Below are 14,614 nucleotides of genomic sequence, written 5' to 3'. Positions count from 1 at the left end.
GGAGTTGCATCGAATCTGTTTCTCCCCCATCCTGACCACTCTTCGACCCACTAAAATAGAAGGAAAGACTTGCATTTATATAGTGCCTTTCACTACCTCGGGATGTCCCAAAGTGCTTTACAACCAATGAAATACTTTTGAAGTGTAGTAACTGTAGGAAACAGGGCAGCCAATTTGCGCACAGCAAGGTCCCACAAAGAGCACTGAGATAATGACCAGATCATGTGTTTTTTGGTGACGTTGGTTGAGGGATAAATATTGGCCAGGAGAACTCCACCCGCACTTCTTTGAATTAGTGCCGTGGGATCTTTTACATCCACCTGAGAGGGCAGACGGGGCCTCAGTTTAACGTCTCATCCGTAAGACGGCACCTCCGACAGTGCAGCACTCCCTCAGTACTGCGGTGGGAGTGTCGGCCGCGATTCTGTGCTCAAGTGTCTGGAGTGGGACTCAAACCCACAACCTTCTGACTCAGAGGCGAGAGTGCTGCCCACTGAGCACTGTAGCCCAAGCCTGTGTTAGCAATGAACAGATTTCATTTCCCACAGACGCTGCCTCCTGAGGATACTCTTTGCTTTAATGGCCTTCATCCTCTGCTAATGGCTTCTCCCGTCTGCTTCAGAGACTGAATCAAGACCCACACAGGAAGCCTGGGCAGAACATTAATAACCGTTTGGCTCCAGTTAAAATAGAAACCAGCCCTGGGCTGTGTTATTGTAGGTCATGCACTGCCCATTAACCATTTCCATTTTAAACCGCATCTGCTTCAGACAGTCTGGATTCGATGTTCCCCTCCTGTTCTAAATAAGGCCTCATCAGGCCGAACAAGGAAATATCAGATGAGTTTTCAAGGTCAAGGTGGGTCAGAGCTCTTTCCATTAATTCCCACTGCACAGAATTCCAATGGATCAAACCCCTCTAGCACAGAATGGTAATGGGTCCAAAGCCCTTTCCATCAATCCCACTTTGCAGTATTTCACCAAGCACAGAAGCTGTTGTGCTTTGATGATTCATTGCACAGAATGGAATCCATTATTTTTACTGAGCATTAAACGTCAGTAAATTGGGAAAGAGTTTAGGCTTGCATCAGGAATTCTGTACAGTGGGAATGAATGGGAAGGGATTTGATCCATTGGGATCTGTACAGTGGGATCAATTGGAAGTTAGTACAATCCGTTGGAATCTGTACAGTGGGAATGAATGGGAAGGAATTTGATCCATTGGGATCTGTACAGTGGGATCAATTGGAAGTTAGTACAATCCGTTGGAATCTGTACAGTGGGAATGAATGGGAAGGAATTTGATCCATTGGGATCTGTACAGCAGGAGCAATTGGGATCTGTACAGGAGCAATTGGGAAGGGATTTGATCCATTGGGATCTGTACAGCAGGAGCAATTGGGAAGGGATTTGATCCATTGGGATCTGTACAGCAGGAGCAATTGGGAAGGGATTTGATCCATTGGGATCTGTACAGCAGGAGCAATTGGGAAGGGATTTGATCCATTGGGATCTGTACAGCAGGAGCAATTGGGAAGGGATTTGATCCATTGGGATCTGTACAGCAGGAGCAATTGGGAAGGGATTTGATCCATTGGGATCTGTATAGCAGGAGCAATTGGGAAGGGATTTGATCCATTGGGATCTGTACAATGCAAGCGATTGGGAGTTGGGATCTGTTTAATGGGAATAAATGGGAAGGGATTGGACCCATTGGAATCTGTTCCCTGGAAGTGAATGGAAAAGGGTTCCATTCAGTGAAATTCTTTATAAAGATGGGAGTAGCTTGAGTTAATGTACGGTGGGAATGAATGCAAAGAGGTTTGATAAACTGGGATTCTGTAGAGAGGGCTTGCTCCATCGGGATTAACCCTTTTACCCATCTCTTCCCAATTTACACCTAAATGCTTCACTGTGGGAGCCATTTCCTTTGGGTTTTTTTTAATGGAAATACATCCCAGTTCGGTCCCATTGAACACCTCCTCCTGAGTGACCTCTTCCATTTACAGGTGAAGATTCAGGGGCAGAATAAGGAGATGCTGGCTGCTGCCTGCCAGATGTTCCTGGGGAAAACGGAGAACGAAATCGGGCAGATCGCCCTGGAGACACTGGAGGGTCACCAGAGGGCTATCATGGCTCACATGACCGTGGAGGTAGGATTTAACCCTGTCCTCTCGCCTACTTCCTTTCAACCTTGATGAGATGCCCCTTGGCCTTTCACCTGGGAAGCTCATTTGCATCGAGTTATGTCGAGTCTGCAGCAGGGAAACAGGCCATTCGGCCCAACTAGTCTATGCCGACGTTTATGCTCCACACGATCCTCCCTCCCTCCCTACGTCATCTACCCCTATCAGCATACCCTTCTATTCCTTTCTCCTTCGTGTGTTTATCTAGCTTCCCCTTAAATGCATCAGCTACTCCTTGTGGGAGCGAGTTCGACATTCTAACCACTCTCCTGGGTAAAGAAGTTTCTCCTGAATTCCCTATAGGTTTTATTAGTGACTATCTTATATTGATGACCTCTAGTTTTGGACTCCCTCCATAAGTGGAAACATTTTCTCTTCGTCAACCCTATCGAACCGTTTCATTATCTTAAAGACCTCTATCAGGTCACCCCCTCAGCCTGCTCTTTTCTACAGAAAAGAGCCCCAGCCTGTTTAGTCTTTCCTGATAAGTGTATCCTCTCAGTTCTGGTATCATCCTTGTGAATCTTTTTTGCACCTTCCCCAGTGCCTCTGCATCTTTTTTATAATAGGGAGACCGGAACTGCGCACAATACTCCAAGTGTGGTCTAACCAAAGTTCTATACAAGTTTAACATAACTTCTGTGCTTTTCAATTCTGTCCCTCTAGAAATGAACCCCAGTACTTGATTTGATGTTTTCATGGCCTTATTAACCTGCGTCGCTACTTTTAGTGATTTGTGTATCTGTACCCCCAGATTCCTTTGTTCCTCTACTCCATTTAGACTCTTATTATCCAAGCAGTATGTGGCCTCCTTATTCTTCCTACCAAAAAGCAGCACCTCGCACTTATCTATATTGAAATCCATTTGCCAATCACACGCCCAGTCTGCAAGTTCATTAATGTTGTCTTGCGTTTTTACAGATTCTTCCTCTTTAACTACACCCCCCAATTTCGGGTCTTCCGAAGTTTTGAAATTGTACTTCCAATTCCCGAGTCCAAATCGTTTATATAAATGGTGAACAGCAGTGGTCCCGGCACCGATCCCTGTGGAACACCACTTCCCACCTTTTGCCAGTCTCAGTAGCTACCCCTTAACCTTATCTGTCTGTTTTCTGTTTTGTAATGAGTTTGCTATCCATTCTGCTACCTGTCCCCTGACTCCATAAGCTGTGACCTTACTGACGAGTCTACAGTGATCGATTAATTAAAAAGTTTCTCAGATCGAGTGGAAAACGTCAAGTGCCAACTGATTCGCCATCGCTGCCAAACGGGCCTGTGCCCAGACCTCAATGTAACCTCGCTCGCCCGACTCGGTGGGGGGTTGGAGGTTGAGGGGTGGGGGGAGTGGTCCCAATAGCCGACAGACGGTTTGAAAACTAGCCCTCGGGCACAGGTTCTCACCACTTCCACTCATTTCCCTTCTCTTTCCCAGGAGATCTACAAAGACCGGAAGAAGTTCTCGGAGCAGGTGTTTAAAGTGGCCTCCTCTGATCTGGTCAACATGGGCATCGGGGTGGTCAGTTACACCCTGAAGGACATACACGACGACCAGGTAGGCTGGAACAGAGGACCCTCTGCTGGTGCCCTTTTTCTTTAAGGCACCTAGTGCAGATTCACCGCACCCCTCGCCCATAACACCCTCCAGTGTACATTCACCGCACCCCTCGCCCATAACACACTCCAGTGTACATTCACCGCACCCCTCGCCCATAACACACTCCAGTGTACATTCACCTCACACCTCGCCCATAACACTCTCCAGTGTACATTCACCTCACCCCTCGCCCATAACACCCTCCAGTGTACGTTCACCTCACCCCTCGCCCATAACACTCTCCAGTATACATTCACCTCACCCCTCGCCCATAACACCCTCCAGTGTACATTCACCTCACCCCTCTCCCATAACACTCTCCAGTATACATTCACCTCACCCATAACACTCTCCAGTGTACATTCACCTCACCCCTCTCCCATAACACTCTCCAGTGTACATTCACCGTACCCCTCGCCCATAACACACTCCAGTGTACATTCACCGTACCCCTCGCCCATAACACTCTCCAGTGTACATTCACCTCACCCCTCTCCCATAACACTCTCCAGTGTACATTCACCTCACCCCTCTCCCATAACACTCTCCAGTGTACATTCACCGTACCCCTCGCCCATAACACACTCCAGTTTACATTCACCTCACCCCTCGCCCATAACACCTTCCAGTGTACATTCACCTCACCCCTCGCCCGTAACACCCTCCAGTGTACATTCACCGCACCCCTCGCCCATAACACCTTCCAGTGTACATTCACCTCACCCCTCGCCCGTAACACCCTCCAGTGTACATTCACCGCACCCCTCGCCCATAACACACTCCAGTGTACATTCACCTCACCCCTCGCCCATAACACTCTCCAGTGTACATTCACCTCACCCCTCGACCATTACAGTCTCCAGTATACATTCACCTCACCCCTCTCCCATAACACTCTCCAGTGTACATTCACCTCACCCCTCGCCCATAACACCCTCCAGTGTACATTCACCGTACCCCTCGCCCATAACACCTTCCAGTGTACATTCACCTCACCCCTCGACCATTACAGTCTCCAGTGTACATTCACCGCACCCCTCTCCCATAACACTCTCCAGTGTACATTCACCTCACCCCTCGCCCATAACACCCTCCAGTGTACATTCACCGTACCCCTCGCCCATAACACTCTCCAGTATACATTCACCGCACCCCTCGCCCATAACACTCTCCAGTGTACATTCACCTCACCCCTCGCCCATAACACCCTCCAGTGTACATTCACCGTACCCCTCGCCCATAACACCCTCCAGTGTACATTCACCTCACCCCTCGCCCGTAACACCCTCCAGTGTACATTCGCCGCACCCCTCGTCCATAACACTCTCCAGTGTACATTCACCGCACCCCTCGCCCATAACACACTCCAGTGTACATTCACCTCACCCCTCGCCCATAACACCCTCCAGTGTACATTCACCTCACCCCTCGTCCATAACACCCTCCAGTGTACATTCACCGCACCCCTCGCCCATAACACACTCCAGTGTACATTCACCTCACCCCTCGCCCATAACGCCCTCCAGTGTACATTCACCGTACCCCTCGCCCATAACACCCTCCAGTGTACGTTCACCGCACCCCTCGCCCATAACACCCTCCAGTGTACGTTCACCGCACCCCTCGCCCATAACACCCTCCAGTGTACGTTCATCGCACCCCTCGCCCATAACACCCTCCAGTGTACGTTCACCGCACCCCTCGCCCGTAACACGCTCCAGTGTACATTCACCGCACCCCTCGCCCGTAACACGCTCCAGTGTACATTCACCGCACCCCTCGCCCATAACACCCTCCAGCGTACGTTCACCGCACCCCTCGCCCGTAACACGCTCCAGTGTACGTTCACCGCACCCCTCGCCCGTAACACCCTCCAGTGTACATTCACCGCACCCCTCGCCCGTAACACCCTCCAGTGTACATTCACCGCACCCCTCGCCCGTAACACACTCCAGTGTACATTCACTGCGATGCAGCCCTTTTAAGTCTCTCCAATCTACAATATAACCTATTCCTTGCTGCAATGGAACCTAATACCTATAACCAGTAATGTGCTATGCTCCTAATGCAATACGGCCATTGCTATAATGTATCATCTCACCGGTAATATAGTGCACTCCTCACTGTAATTCACCTCTGTATGCATTCTCTCTAGGATATGACACACCTTCTGTAACACTTTCTATTGTCCCGATGCACCCTCCTCTTCCTCCCCCCCCCCCCCCCCCCCCCTCCCCCCACCCCTGGCCACCAACCCTAGCCTCGACTGACGTTGTCTAGGTATTTATCACGATTAATCTCAGGCCCTTTGTGAATCGGACTGTCTGTTTTTATTTTTTGTAAATCATAAACAACCCTCCCAGCCAAGCTATGGGACATGTGACCTGCAGCGCCATCCTGTGGTGAAGAATCGTAGAATCATAGAATGATACCGGACAGAAGGAGGCCATTCGGCCCATCGTGCCTGTGCCGGCTCTTTGAAAGAGTTATCCCAATTAGTTCCATTTCCTTGCCCTTTCCCCATAACCCTGTGCAAATTTTTCCCCTTCAAATATTTATCCAACACTTCCCTTTTGAAAGTTACTGCTTCCACTGCCCTTTCAGGCAGTGCCTTCCAGATCATAACAACTCGCTGTGTGTTTTTAAAAAAGGAAAAAAATTCCTCATCTCCCCTCTGGTTCTTTTGCCAATTACCTTAAATCTGTGTCCTCTGGTTACCGACCCTCCTGCCACTGGACACAGTTTCTTCTTATTTACTCTATCAAAACCCTTCATAATTTTGAACACCTCAATTAAATCTCCCCTTAACCTTCTCTGCTCTAAGGAGAACATCCCCAGCTTCTCCAGTCTCTCCTCAAAACTGAAGTCCCTCATCCCTGGTACCATTCTAGTAAAATCTCCTCTGCACCTACTCTAAGGCCATGCTAATTATTAGCTGTGAACGTAGCACGGTTACCGATTCTGCAGTTCCAACAACAACTTGCATTTATATAGCGCCTTTAATGTAGTAAAACGTCCCAAGGCGCTTCACAGGAGCGATTATCAAACAAAATTTGACACCGAGCCACATAAGGGGATATTAGGACAGGTGACCAAAAGTTTGGTCAAAGTGGTAGGTTTTAAGGAGCGACTTAAAGGAGGAGAGAGAGGTTTAGGGAGGGAATTCCAGAGCTTAGGACCTAGTTAGCAGAAGGCAATGGTTTAGCGGTTATAATCGGGGATGCGCAAGAGGCAAGAATTGGAGGAGCGCAGAGATCTCGGAGGGTTGTAGGGCTGGAGGAGGTTACAGAGATAGGGAGGGGCGAGGCCACGGAGGGATTTGAAAACGAGGATGAAAATTTTAAGATCAAGGCCTTTGCCGGACCAGGAGCCAATGTAGGTCAGCTTCCAGACTCGGATCGGGTTGCTAATCCACCAGGATTGTCCTGGAGCCTCCAGGAATTAAAGATTCATCTCCTGGACATTGCTGTGAGCAACACCTGGGAGAAAAGTCATAAGAGCTCAAAAAAAATTGTTTTTTTCTTCATTTTCTTGGAACGTTTATTAATTATTTTTTTTAAATTGGCATTGGGGGGAAAAGGCTGTTTGACTGGGGGGGAGGGGCGGTTAGAGGCGGGCAGTCATGTGACGAAATCTCCAGGAATAGGTCCAACCAGAGTAGGCGACTCTTGACTTGGACGGTGTCTAGAGAGAGAGCTTTTGGAGCTGTACGACCCTGAGGTGACATACTGGTGGCTCTTGGTCTGTCACTGATGGTGAGATTAATTTGAGGGGACATATTAAGGGGATTTATCATGCAAGAAATGTATCACAACAGGGTATGGTATTGGATTTAATGGAATTTCTCCTGTCCCCTTCCCCCAACCATACTGGTATACTGGAACCGATATATTGAGGTCACTGCAATAACTGGTTTGGGGTAAGTTTGTCCCCCTTGCGTCTCTAACCACTACCTGGTGTTGTGTTGTGTCCTACACCTGGAGTGCGCTGCGCCCCCTTTGACTTTTTGTTCCCTCAGTGACGCGCCTGCTGTTCTGATGCCGTTCCTTTTCTCCACAGGGTTACCTGCACTCGCTGGGGAAATCCCGCACGGCACAGGTGCAGCGAGATGCCCGCATCGGAGAGGCCGAGGCCAAACGGGACTCTGGCATCAAGGTACCTGGTTTGCGTGACTTTGGAAGGAGCTGGAGTCTGGGTGAAGGTGGGGAGGGGAGGTGTTGGGGGGCAAGGGGAGGGGTTGAGGGGGCAGGTGGGCTCTGCTGCTGATTTGCCTTTTACAGTTTCGGTAGATGTGGGTCAGGTGTGAGTGAACACCGCCTGTTATCAGCGATGTTTCTCTTTAACTATTTTGGTATGTTTTGTGCCCCTCTGCGTGAGGGATGTAAGTGTTTGGGAATGAAACATTGTTTTTTGCAATGCGAGTATTCCGTGTCAAAGCTGTCCCAGGGCAGGTACAGCACGGGTTAGATTCAGAGTAAAGCTCCCTCTACACTGTCCCATCAAACACTCCCAGGGCAGGTACGACACGGGTTAGATACAGAGTAAAGCTCCCTCTGCACTGTCCCATCAAACACTCCCAAGGCAGGGACAGTGCTGTTTGGATGCAGAGTAAAACTCCCTTCGTTGTTCCCTAACCAAGTACTTTACGTCCAAACTCAGTAGAGTGCCCTTATTGCACCCAGACAATGCTCCCCATTTCCAGCCCCAGCCATGTGCTAATTGTGGTGAGAGTGCAGTTTCTGGGAGCAGGACAGACGAGGATAACCCTGCTTCCCAGTGACTCTCCCTACAATGACTGAGTAGACGAGAAGGGAAGAATTTACATCTGATACAACTCCTTTCACCACCTCAGGACGTCCCAAAGCGCTTTGCGGCCAATGGAGTGTGGTCGCTGTTGTAATGTGGGGAACCGCAGCAGCCCAGTTTATGCACAGCAAGATCCCAATTGCAGTTCTTCTGGAGGCAGGCAGACTGATATGGGCGGCGGCTGGGGAATTGCTTCCAGTGGAGAGGGAGCTGGCCCGTCGGCCAAGAAATCCTGCAGACCAGCCGTGGCGGTGACGCATCGCCGCACGGTGTCGACCCTCGGTGATTAAACTGACCTTTCCCCTTCGACCCCCTCCCCTCTGCCGACAGGAAGCCAAGGCCCAGCAGCAGAAGGTCTCGGCTCAGTATGTGAACGAGATTGAGGTCGCCAAAGCTCAGCGCGATTACGAACTGAAGAAAGCCGTCTACGACACAGAGGTCAACACCAAGAAGGCTCAGTCGGACCTGGCCTATCAGCTGCAGGTTAGTGAGGTCAGGGAGGAGGGGTCGGGGGTCGGACCTGACCTATATATAAAAATAAATTGCATTGATATAGGGTCTTTCACAGCCTAAGAACATCCCAAAGCGCTTTGCAGCTAATGGAGTACTTTTTTTTTTGAAGTGTCGTCACGGTTGTAATGTAGGAAACGCAGCATCCGATTTGCGCACAGCAAGATCCCACAAACAGCAATGAGCTAATGACCAGATAATCTGTTTTTTTAGTGATGTTGCTTGAGGGCTAAATATTGGCCCAGGACACCGGGGAGAACCCCCCTGCTCTTCTTCGAAATAGTGGAATCTTTTACGTCCACCTGAGAGGGCAGACGTCTGTACGTCATCTCAACCAAAAGACAGCACCTCCGACAGTGCAGCGCGCCCTCAGCAATGCACTGTGTGTGTCGGCCTAGATTTTATGCTGGAGTGGGACTTGAACCCACATCCTTCTGATTCAGAGGCGAGAGTGCTGCCCACTGAGCCATGGCTGACACCTTGATAGGAGCCACGCCCTGCGACTTCATGCTGAAGCAGGTTAACGCACCAGGTCTCTGTCACCAGACCATCTCCAGTACTACTTTCTCATCAGTGTGTGGAGCTGTTGCACCAAATGAGAGCACTGAAGTGTTTTCTGAATAAGTGGGATAAGCTGTGGGGCCCACTCAAACCCCTTAATGGGGGGCAGAAAATACTACTTTGCTTTTTCTCTTTTCTAGCAGCTTTAACGCAGCAAAATGTCCCCAACACGCTTCACAGGAGGGATTATCAGACAAAATTTGACACCGAGCCACGTAAGGAGATATTAGGACAGGTGACCAAAAGCTTGGTCAAAGAGGTAGGTTTTAAGGAGCGTCTTAAAGGAGGAGAGAGAGAGAGATGTAGAGAGGCGAAGAAGTTTAGGGAGGGAATTCCAGAGCTTAGGGCCTAGTCAGCTGAAGGCACGGCCGCCAATGGTGGAGCGAAGGAAGTGAGGGATGGAGAAGAGGCCAGAATTGGAGGAGCGCAGAGATCTCAGAGGGTTGTAGGGCCGGAGAGAGGTTACAGAGATAGGGAGGGGCGAGGCCGTGGAGGGATTTGAAAACAAGGATGAGAGTTGCCAGACCGGAGGTAACAAAAGCCTGGATGAGGGTTTCAGCAGCAGATGAGCTGAGGCATGGGTGAAAACAGGCAATAGCAGCACTGGTACAGGGAGTATACACTAACACTGTTCCCTGTGGGCCACAGTTGTCAGCACTGGTACAGGGAGTATACACTAACACTGTTCCCCATGACCCACAGGTTGCTAAGACCAAGCAGCAGATCGAGGAGGAGAAGATGCAGGTACAGGTGGTGGAACGCACTCAGCAGATCCAGCTCCAGGAGCAGGAGATCATCCGTCGCGAGAAGGAGCTGGAGGCCAAGGTGAAGAAGCCTGCCGAGGCAGAGCGTTACCGGCTGGAGAAACTGGCTGATGCCGAGAGGTAAAGTGAGGTGGGGGGGGAGGACTGGGTGAGCGGGGGTAAGGCGGGGGTCAGAGGGCCTCAGAGATTGGCACTGGCTGGAGACCGGGTGTCCTTAGGTAGCAGGGCTGGTGTCTTGCATTACGCTGATGGCTGAAGGTGGGAGTGAGTCGATCTGGATGGCCAGGTATCAAGTAATGGGGTGTTTGGGGGCCTCTAATCTGAAAGACGGCACCCACGACAGTGCAGCGCTCCCTCAGTACTGCACTGGGAGAGTCAGCCTAGATTTTAGTGCTCAAGTCCCTGGAGTGGAAAACCATGACCTTAACGGGAAGAAATTGTGCCTTGGCGCAGAGTCGTGCCCTCGGTGTGGAGTGAGAGTTCTCAGTCCCACTTTAACTTCCACCTCTGTCTCTCTCCAAGGAACTTCCTTCTGTTTTATCTCTTTTTTTCCAGGTTGAAACTCGTTATGGAGGCGGAGGCGGAGGCCGAGACCATACGAGTGAGTAACTCGTCGTACCGAGCCTTGCTCAGACCCCCCCCCCCGGTCTGGAGTACCACGTTCAGTTCTGGGCACCGCACCTCAGGAAGGTGCCTTGGAGGGGGTGCAACGCAGATTGATACCGGGTTTAAATTATTGAGGACGGGGTGCATGGACTAGGCTTGTATTCCCTCGAGTATAGATGGGTGAGGGGTAATCTGTGGAAAGAGCCGGGGAAGTGGGACTAATTGGATCGCTCTTTCAAAGAGCCGGCACAGGCACGATTGGCTGAATGGCCTCCTCCTGCACTGTATGGTTCTATGAGCTAATCGCGGTGTTTAAAATGATAAAGGGATAAACGGAGAAACTATTTCCTCTGGTGGGGGGGGGAATCCAGAACGAGGGGGGGCGCAATCTTAAAATTGGAGCTGGGCCATTCTGGAGCGAAATCAGGAAGCACTTCTTCACACAAAGGGTAGTGGAAATCTGGAAAACACTCCCCCCGCCCCCCCCCAAAAAGACTGTGGATACTGGGGGTCAATTGGATCTTTCAAGACTGAGATCGATGGATTTTTGTTGGGTAAAGGCATCAAGGGATGTGGATCAAAGGCAGGGAAATGGGATTGAGGTACAGATCAGCCTTCCTCTAATTGAATGGTAGTGGGGGGGGGGGGGGGGAGGGAGGGGGTGGGAACAGGCTGAAGGGGCTGAATGGCCTCCAGCCGTTCCTATGTTCCATATCACCAGGCTGCGGAGCAAGGGAAGCACATTCTAGGTCATCTCTGCTCTTGAGGTGCGAGCAGGGACTGAGGAACCATCTCAGAAATTCCCAGGTTTTAATTCATCACAAGAGCCATTGGTTTTGTGTGTGGTGGTCAAACGTCGTAAGACGAGAAACGCCGCTGACTCCCTCGTGAGCGTTTGCTGTTTTCATACCGAGGCCGGTTTCCGACATCCGTGATTTTTCTTTTTACCTCCTATATGTTAGCAAATGATCATGGATTACCGTTCCGTAGCTTCCCCTAGTGCAGGCAGCGCGACCTCCTTCGATTGACCTCAGCACCCTGGCTTAAGAAGAGGGGAGTCCGCCAGGGCCCGTGCTCCCGATTACTGCAACAACTACTTGCGTTTATGCAGTGCCTTTAACGGAGTAAAACACCCCGAGGCGTTTCCCAGGAGCGATTATCAGACAAAATTTGACACCGAGCCGCGTAAGGAGACATTAGGACAGGTGACCCCAAGTTTTGGTCAAAGAGATGGGTTTTAAGGGGCGTCTTAAAGGAGGAGCAAGAGGTGGAGAGGTTTAGGGAGGGAATTCCCGAGCTTTAGAGGCCAAGGCAGCGGAGCACGGCCGCCAACGGTGGAGCGATGAAAATCGGGGTGGGGGGGGGGGGCGGGGGGTGCGCGCAAGAGGCAAGAATTGGAGGAGCGCAGAGATCTCGGAGGGCTGTGTAGGGCCGGAGAGAGGTTCAGAGATGGCGAGGTCATGGCGGAACAGGAAATTCTGCCTCCCCGCCCCTCCCGTGTCTTTGGGAAGGGGAAGACATCGAGAGTGTAAAGCAAACAATGGCGGGAATGTGTAGCCAACAGCGGCAACCAGAGGCCACGAGAGTGATTGAGGAGGAGCTGTGCGGTACTCTGGGAGACGGTGGCGGGGCTGCTGCATTTTGTTTTTTGGTCGGCGATGTGATGTGTGTGTTTTTGTTGTTTTCGTTCCTGACTCCGTTTCCTGCGCTCTGTTTCCTGTGTTAGATGAAGGGAGAGGCCGAGGCCTTTGCTATTCACGCCAAAGCCAAGGCCGAGGCTGAGCAAATGATCAAGAAAGCGGAGGCTTTCAACGAGTACAAGGATGCTGCCATGGTGGACATGCTGCTGGAAAAGCTGCCTGAAGTGAGTGCCCCAACACCGCTCTCCCTGACTTGCGGGCTGGGGGAGCTGGCTCCAACTTTTTAATCTCCGTGCTCTGGGGGGGGTGGGGGGAGCTTTGCCATTTTTATTATTATATCAGTGGTCGCGATCAGCAAAACAATTCTGCAATGTTGCAGGTAGTAACTAGAATTAGAAGGCGCGGGGCAGAGTGCGACCAGATTCAGAAGGGATTTCAGGCACCTGGGCCTGCAGTTGCAGTTTAACACAGATGAGTGAACAGTAATTAGCAGGGGAGCAAGGAACCAAACAAAACAGAGAGCGAGAACTTGCATTTATATATTAGTGCCTTTCGCCACCTCGGGACGTCCCAAAGCACTTTACAGCCAATGAGGTACTTTTTTTTTTTGAAGTGTAGCCGCTGTTGTAATATAGGGAAACCCGGGCAGCCAATTTCCGCACAGCAAGATCCCACAAACAGCAATGTGATAAATGACCAGATCATCTGCGTCAGGGACGTTGGTCGAGGGATGAATATTGGTCCAGCACAATGGGAAGAACTCCCCTGTTCTTCTTCAAAATAGTAGCCATGGGATCTTTTACGTACACTTGAGAGGGCAGATGGGGCCTCGGTTTAATGTCTCATCGGTAAAGTCGGCACCTCCCTCGGGGCGGCGCTCCCCTCCGGCAATCTTCTGACTCAGAGGTGAGAGTGCTAACTACGCACTGAGCCACGGCTGACGCCATAGCGATTAAAGAATATATTTGTGCGGCAGGTGAGATCTGTGCAAGTGTAGCGCTGCTTTTATATTCTGATTCCATTGCACAGTTTCCTAAGCACTCTCCTCACTTCCTATTGTTTTATCAGGTAGCTGCTGAGATCAGCCAGCCGTTCACAAAGGTCAAGAAGATCACCATGGTCAGCAGCGGCAATGGGGAAGTGGGAGCGGCCAAACTGACCGGTGAGGTGCTGGACATCATGAGCAGACTCCCCGAGACCGTAGAGAGACTCACCGGAGTCAGCATTACCCAGGTGAGCAGGGTGGGAGGATCAGGAACACGATCGGAAATGCCCAGGGATCGCTGAAAGGAAGGAGATATTGAGGGTTGGTGAGTGTGCTGGGGCACGGAATTGGACCTCACCCTCTGGGACTGGGTGGTGCAGTGGGTCAGACACTGTCCTTTCCCCCTCTGGGACTGGGTGGTGCAGTAGGTCAGACACTGTCCTTTCCCCCTCTGGGACTGGGTGGTGCAGTGGGTCAGACACTGTCCTTTCCCCCTCTGGGACTGGGTGGTGCAGTGGGTCAGACACTGTCCTTTCCCCCTCTGGGACTGGGTGGTACAGTGGGTCAGACACTGTCCCTTCCCCCTCTGGGACTGGGTGGTGCAGTGGATCAGACACTGTCCTTTCCCCCTCTGGGACTGGGTGGTGCAGTGGGTCAGACACGGTCCTTTCACCCTCTGGGACTGGGTGGCGCAGTGGGTCAGACACTGTCCTTTCCCCCTCGGGGACTGGGTGGTACAGTGGGTCAGACACTGTCCTTTCACCCTCTGGGACTGGGTGGCGCAGTGGGTCAGACACTGTCCTTTCCCCCTCGGGGACTGGGTGGTACAGTGGGTCAGACACTGTCCTTTCACCCTCTGGGACTGGGTGGTGCAGTGGTTCAGACACTGTCCTTTCACCCTCTGGGACTGGGTGGCGCAGTGGGTCAGACACTGTCCTTTCACCCTCTGGGACTGGGTGGCGC

General features: G+C 51.2%; 1 protein-coding gene across 3 annotated transcripts in view; it reads left to right on the top strand.

The window, feature by feature from the left end:
• Positions 1-14,614, top strand: part of LOC137305171 (flotillin-1-like) — a 43,470-nt gene that overhangs the window by 25,511 nt on the left and 3,345 nt on the right. For all 3 annotated transcript variants that reach the window (XM_067973985.1, XM_067973983.1, XM_067973984.1), the window contains 8 exons: positions 2,009-2,152; positions 3,618-3,737; positions 7,839-7,934; positions 8,916-9,068; positions 10,359-10,540; positions 10,976-11,021; positions 12,753-12,890; positions 13,735-13,899. In XM_067973985.1, the coding sequence (XP_067830086.1) occupies positions 2,009-2,152; positions 3,618-3,737; positions 7,839-7,934; positions 8,916-9,068; positions 10,359-10,540; positions 10,976-11,021; positions 12,753-12,890; positions 13,735-13,899 (1,044 nt within the window). The remainder of the gene's footprint in view (positions 1-2,008; positions 2,153-3,617; positions 3,738-7,838; positions 7,935-8,915; positions 9,069-10,358; positions 10,541-10,975; positions 11,022-12,752; positions 12,891-13,734; positions 13,900-14,614) is intronic.

This window comes from Heptranchias perlo, chromosome 39 (genome assembly GCF_035084215.1).
Source record: "Heptranchias perlo isolate sHepPer1 chromosome 39, sHepPer1.hap1, whole genome shotgun sequence".
Classification (NCBI taxonomy): domain Eukaryota; kingdom Metazoa; phylum Chordata; class Chondrichthyes; order Hexanchiformes; family Hexanchidae; genus Heptranchias; species Heptranchias perlo.
The sequence above is the reverse complement of the archived record's forward strand: the minus strand, read 5'-3'. Positions and strand labels throughout refer to the sequence as shown.